The sequence below is a fragment of the Cervus canadensis genome, chromosome 4, assembly GCF_019320065.1.
Source record: "Cervus canadensis isolate Bull #8, Minnesota chromosome 4, ASM1932006v1, whole genome shotgun sequence".
NCBI lineage: Eukaryota > Metazoa > Chordata > Mammalia > Artiodactyla > Cervidae > Cervus > Cervus canadensis.
The window spans coordinates 90,501,739-90,508,177 of NC_057389.1; the positions used below are offsets into that span (position 1 = coordinate 90,501,739).

General features: G+C 58.7%; 1 protein-coding gene across 4 annotated transcripts; it reads right to left on the minus strand.

Moving 5' to 3' along the window:
* Positions 1–3,465: 3,465 nt before the first annotated feature.
* TRAPPC5 (trafficking protein particle complex subunit 5) lies at positions 3,466–5,873 on the minus strand. Of its 4 annotated transcripts, none has more exons than XM_043466474.1 (2): positions 5,751–5,873; positions 3,466–4,075 (listed from the first exon to the last, which is right to left on the minus strand). In XM_043466474.1, the coding sequence occupies exon 2, from the start codon at positions 4,064–4,066 to the stop codon at positions 3,500–3,502; it is 567 nt and encodes a 188-aa protein (XP_043322409.1). In that variant the 5' UTR covers positions 4,067–4,075; positions 5,751–5,873; the 3' UTR covers positions 3,466–3,499. The 4 variants fall into 4 exon arrangements, with proteins under 4 accessions (XP_043322409.1, XP_043322410.1, XP_043322411.1 ...); XM_043466475.1 differs by having other exon boundaries at positions 5,745–5,829; XM_043466476.1 differs by lacking the exon at positions 5,751–5,873 and adding an exon at positions 5,250–5,358.
* Positions 5,874–6,439: the final 566 nt, after the last annotated feature.

The following is a 6,439-nucleotide window of genomic DNA, read 5'->3' on the forward strand; positions in this document are numbered from 1 at the left end:
CTGCTTTGGGGGGCCCTGAAACGAAGGATGCTGCCTGCCTGCCTCACCAAGGATTGGTGCTGGGTTCATCCTCCTCACTCCACTCCCCTCCATCTGGGGGCTTCAGTCCTGAGCATCCGAAGTCAGAGACCCTGTGATGAGAACCTGCAGGACCATGGCTGCTAGTTCGTTCCCTGCGTCCTCCCCTTGCCCTTTACAGGTACCTGGCCCCATAATCCTTCAGCTTGTTCCAAACCTCCTTTTGTCCCAAGTCCCTACCTATCCTCTGCAGGGAGCAAAAGACCCTGGGTTGTCCTCTCCCAGCTCCCAAGCTCTCCAGCATCCTATGGGGACCAACTGTATCTCCTTCCCCCGTCCTATGTCCCTAGGGCAGGGGTCCCCAACTCCTGAGATCTAATGCCTGATAATCTGAGGTGGAGCTGGTGTAATAATCATAAAGTGCACAGTAAATTTAATATGCTTGAATAGTCCCAAAACTCCCCTCTCCCATCCCCCATTCAGGGAAAAATTGTCTTCCACAAAACAGGTCTCTGGTGCCCAAAAGTCTGGGGACCGCTGCTCTAGGGCATCCTTCATTGCTGGGCTTCTGAACAGAGCTTGTCCCTCCACTCCCACCTCCTGCCCCTTGCTCCTGCCCCAGTGGGCCCGGAAGCCTCTCTCTCTAGGGTCCCTGAGGCCCTCGGGTTGCTTAGCCCGAAGGCGAGTCCCACGGCTCCCTCTGAAATCCGGCTTCCCAGAGCCTCTGGCTCTCCATCCTCCAGGCGCCGACACTGCCTCCTCACCCCTGGCTCAGGTTGCCACCCCAGCTAGTCCTCTCCCAGCTGCCCGGGGCTGCCTCCCCTCCGCCCCTACACCCCCGCCCCACTAGCCATTTCCTGATCATCTCCGCACGACACAGGGTTTTTTGTTTCTCCTGTTGACACCCAGTACCTCCTTGGCAATGTGCTGAGCCTCATCTCTTGCTGGGATGACTGAAGCTGCTCCCGGCCAAGCCTGGCATCCCCACCCCACCCCCATCTCCTCATCTTGTATCCCCCTCCAAACAGTCAGTGGAAAAGCTGCACCCGCCCTGCCCTTAAACCCTTCTCATAAGCCGTGAGGGGGACCCAAGCAAAAGCGTCTGAGATTCCCTCTCAAAACACACTTGTTCAGGTCTTGGGGCTGGGAGAGAAAGGAAGTGAAAATTTGAAGAAATTTCCCCCCCCAAAAGTCCAGAAGGGCTTTCCTTGGGCGGGGGAGGGGGAGAAAGGAGTGATCAAGAGTGGTGGGCACAAGGGCGCAATTCACCTGAAGTGTAATCATTGTCCTTTTTGAACAAGGAAGGTGTGTCTAGGCACGCTCACATGCTCAGAAATTAACCACAAACTATTTTAAGCGCCCAGATGATTTTGCAGTGAACCTGCCCATTTCCCCTCGAGAAGCAAGTCACTAGGGCCAGGGTTCTCAAAATGGGTCCCCCTGACACCCCTCCCCCCACCTCCGGAGTACCAGCAGTTCCTGGGAACTTGTCAGAGATGCAAATCCCCAGCTGGGGCCCAGATCTGCAGAACTGGAAACTCTGGGGAGTGGAGGGAGGGGGCAGCCACCCCAATGTACACACGGGAATCCCCTAGGGACCTCGGTAAAATGTAGACTCTGAGTGGTTAGCCTGGGGTGGGCCTGAGCGTCTGCATTTCCGACAGGCTCTCAGAAGATGTGACAGAGACAGAGAAAAGGGGCTTCCCAGGTGGCTCAGTCCGTGAAGAATCCACCTGCAAGGTAGGAGAGGTGGGTTTGATCCCTGGGCTGGGAAGATCCCCTGGAGGAGGGCATGGCAACCCCGTCCAGTATTCTTGCCTGGAGAATGCCAGGAGGATTCTGGAGCCGGGCGGGGCTATGGTCCACAGGGTCACAAAGAGTCAGACACAACTGAAGCGACTGAGCATGCACGCATGTAAACAGAGAAAGTAGGTTATTAGACAGCTAATCCTGCCAGGGGACTGTAAGTAGAAAGATACGGCAGACCCCTGTAAATGAATAATTACTCAAGAAAGCAGATTTGCTTAACCACAAAACTAACCAGGCTTACTTAGCAATGTAACCGTGTAACAGAAGCTCGGGACGTGACCCAAAACAATAAAACAATGGTGACTCGAGCCCCATCTCCTGCCCAGAGAGCTCAGTTAGTGATTCCTGGGACAAGCTCTCTGCACACAAGAAGAACAATAATTTACAGCCCTAGCTTGACCATGTGGGGACAAGAAAGCTCCCCTGCCCACCCTGGACAATGAGCTGATGATAGAAGCATGACGTCTACTCAAGAAAGACAAAGGAGGTCTTCTCCCCCTCCTCACTTTTCCTTTGATTCTAAAACTGTAGCCCAGTTAAATTCTCAGGGTGTGGCATTTCTCACCAGCCTGCTTGTAAAGCCTTGCTAGTGTCTTGTTCTAATCAATCATTTCTTATCTATCACTGCGCCATTCACTGAATTCTCTTCTTTGCTGAGACATAAAGGACTATGGTACCGGAGCCCTTCAGAGCCCCCAAGATGACACCCAATCGGTTTCAAATGCTGATGCCAAGGCCCAGGACTATACTGGGAGTAGCACGGGTCTAAAAAAAGTGGGGCGGGGGGGTGGGGGAGCTGACAAACAACTCCCTCCTGCTTGTTTCCTAGATGCTCAGCTCCACCCACTCCTCAACCTCCTGCGGCCTGCCCCTGAGGGTGCAGTGACCAGAGAGGCTGGGGTGGGGGGTGGGGGTCAACTGTTCACTCTGGTCTTTTACATAAAGTAAAGCCAGCCCCTGGCCTAAAGAAATCTCCCTCAGCCTGACCCCCGCCCCAACCCTAATACCCACCTCCCCATACCTCTTCTGCAGATGGAAGGCCTCCAGCTGTGATTCCAGAAAGTGCCAGCATTCCCCCACCCCCACCAAACCAGCAGGGGGCTTCCCTGGTGGCTCAGCTGGTAAAGAATCCGCCTGCAATGAGGGAGACCTGGGTTGATCCCTGAGTTAGGAAGATCCCCTGGAGAACGAAAAGGTTACCCACTCCAGGATTCTGGCCTGGAGAATCCCATGGACTGTTTAGTCCACGGGGCTGCAAAGAGTCGGACACGACGGAGCGACTTTCACTTCTGGAGCCAAACCAGCAGCTCCTAGGGCCTGGTTTCTCTGCCCTCTGCCGCACCCCCGTGTCCCACCCCACTTCCCCCAGCCCCCAAGCTAGGTCAAATCTGCCCCTACCCCCACTTCTCCATTCTATTAGGCCTCGGGCCACCCTCAGCGGCCTGAGGCAAGGGCCTGGGTTACGGTGGCATTTGTTTTGTTTGGCAGGGCCCTGTGTGGCTGGCAGGACCTCAGTTCCCCAACCACACTCTCAGCAGTGAAACTGCTGAGTCCCAACCACTGGATTGCCAGGGAAGTCCCCGTCGAGGTGTGTAGAGGCTCTCCAAGGCCCTCAAACAAGACACAGACACACTTGGGGAGGGGGCTGTCTGCATCCTTTATCTCGGGGAGATCAGCGGCCCTCCAGGGCCCGGTCCCGGGCTATGACGGCCTCCTCGAACTTGATCATCAGCGTGGTGCCCTTGTGCCAGTGCGCGGTGACCTTGGCGGGGAAGCCGCTGTGCGTGAGCACCGCCTCCACGATGCCCGCGGTGAAGCTGGCACAGTTGAGCGTGCTGTTCTCCTTGGGCACCGAGATGTAGGTGTTGATGAGCGGCTCGCGCTCGATGATGTAGAAGGTGCGGGCGTCGTCGTTGGCCTGCTCCAGCTTGTCGGCCTCCTTGCCAAACAGCGCCTTCCACACGGCGCCCTTAACGAAGAGCAGGGCGCCCAGCACCTTGGTTTCGCGCCGGGCGCCCTTTTCGCGAGCCACCAGCGCATCCAGGACGCGGGCGCCCACCTGGCGGCCCAGCGCGGCCAGGCGCGCCTGCAGCTCCGCCACGGAGAAGACGCGGCTCTGGCAGTGCTGAACCAGCTCGGAGAAGAGCAGGGCAAAGGCGCTCAGGCTCACCTCGGTGCGTGGCCGGGCCAGCGCGCGTTCCAGCAGCGCCGACTTCCCACGCGTGAAGCGTGCCTCCATGCCGCCGACCTGCAGGGAGACAAAGAAACGTGGGTGTCAGAGGCGGGAAGGAGACCCCCTTCCAACCACCTCCCATGTGTATGCCATCGCTGATTTCCCACGCGGGAAGAGATGAGAAGAAAAGGAGAATCCACCTGCGCATAAAGCATACCTCCCTTATGAGGCTTATACCCTTGGCCAGGGGAGGGCTTGGGAGGGAGGCGAGTGGAGGGCTTCCTTGGTGGCTCAGATGGTAAAGACTCTGCCTGCAACGTGGGAGACCTGGGCTCAATCCCTGAGGCGGGAAGATACCCTAGAGAAAGGAATGGCAACCCACTCTAGTATTCTTGCCTGGAGAATCCCATGGATAGAGGAGCCTGGCTGGCTACCATCCATGGGGTCGCAGTCATGACACGACTGAGCAAGTAACACTTCCATTCTCTGGTGGAGAGGGAAGGTGGAGAGAGATATCCAGAAGGAGACACTCGAAACCACCCCAACCCATGAGTTCCAGGTGATCTTTGTGCATTAAAAGCATCGTCCTGAACCCTTCAAGCCGGTGCGTGGGGAGGGGGCTGGGCGTCAGACCTAGGGCAGGGAGGGGACAAGGGTCAGGGGCCATGAGAGGACACGGCAGCAATCCCTCCCCCACCTCAGGCGCTCCGGCAGCAGCAGCGCTGACTTCCCAGGGAGAAGGCAGAAGAGAGAAGTAAGGGGGTGTGGCGAGACCCAGGGCCAGGAGGGTTTGGGGCCTTGGGGAACAAGCAAGGCACATAGAGCGAGCCAGGAGAGGATGCTGGCAACCCTTCTAAAGCCGCACCCTCGGGCACACCGAGTTTGTCAGGCACGAAGCATGCCTCTTGGAGTGAACCCACGTTGGTAAAAAAAATGGAGGGGCGGCCAGGGATGGCGCTGAGAGCCGCCCCCCCCCGCCTCGTGCTTTCCAGAAAACTAGCTGCACTGTGGGAAACAAGATGGAGGGGGCGGACTGTCGGACCCGGAGGGTTAGCGGAGCCAGGAGGGGGCGCCGTGATCCTCCCACTCCAGGGCGTGAAGCCATCGGTGGCGGGAGAGACCCGGAAGTGGGGCTGTGGGGAGAAAATCCCTGGGGGATGCTGAGAAAAACGCACTGTGGATCTGCGATGGGGATGGATGCGGAAGGGGGATGTCAAGGGCTCCGACACACACACACACACACACCCACCGTCAGGAGGGGTAGCTGAGAGCCCCGACGCCCCACTACGCAGGGACGGGACCAGAGGCCGGAAGGGTCTGGGGAGGCTGAGGCAGGGCCCAAACTAGGGTCTGTGTGGAGGATGAAAAGAGCACCGGAGGGGATTTTAGGAACTCCAGGACGTCCCTGGTCCGCTGCGCAGCCGCCTACATGGGGAGGGCCCAGCGCGCGAGATGGGAGGGAGAGCGTAGAAACCTCTCCACACGGCTGCCAGGGGGTTAGTGAGCTAAGCCACGGGAAGACCGGGATCCCGTGACCTCGGCGCGGGTGTGGACCAGGCAACGGGGCCGGGAAGAAGCCCACCCTCCTCGTGCCCCCCACCCCCGGCGGATGGGACGAGGCGGGGGGATGACCGGGGATCGCGAGCACCGAGACCCTGGCCCAGGACCCAAAGACCCGCGGGGAGGGGGTCGGGAAACGGACGCGGCCGGGGCCCGGGAGGGGTCGTGGCGGGCGGGGTCTCACCCAGACCTGCGGCCGCCGATTTGGCCGAGCTGCTTTACGGCGCAGTAAAAGGGGGCGTGCGCAGGCGCAGCGACGGGACGGGCGTGTGGGCAGGGCGCGCGAGGCGATTCCGGAGAGCGGCCGTAGGGGGGCGCGCGTGTCCGTGGAACTCGACTTAAGGGCGCAGGTACCCGGGCAGCGGCCTCGCAGGCCTTGGTTGGCCCACAATCAAGGGGACAGGGGCATGGGTCATCCCCTGCTCAGGAGTGCACGACTGATGCTAAACACGGGTCTCTGTGTCAGGCACATGTGCGTCTGCTCGTCTCGGGTCACATGTACGCTCACCTTCCGGACAAACATGTCCATGTGCATGCCCGTGGGCACAAGTTCTCTGAGGGGACGTACACCCATGAGCCATGGGCATAGTACACTTAGGGGCATGTGCGCTCATGAATACATCCTTTGTGGACAGATAACATTCCGGAGCACAGTACCATATTCAGGGGCTTATATATCCGTGAGGCCATGCACACTTAGGGAGACATTAATGCCAATATCTTGATTCTCGGTGCACCGATGTCTAACAGAAGAAGCACGGAGACTATGTTTGGAGGAGAAAAGAAAGAGGAGTTTTATTTTTTGCCAGGCAAAGAGGGAACGCAGCTGCCTGGAGCCTCAAGACCATTCCCCACCCCCCAACCCCATCCCCCGCCCTG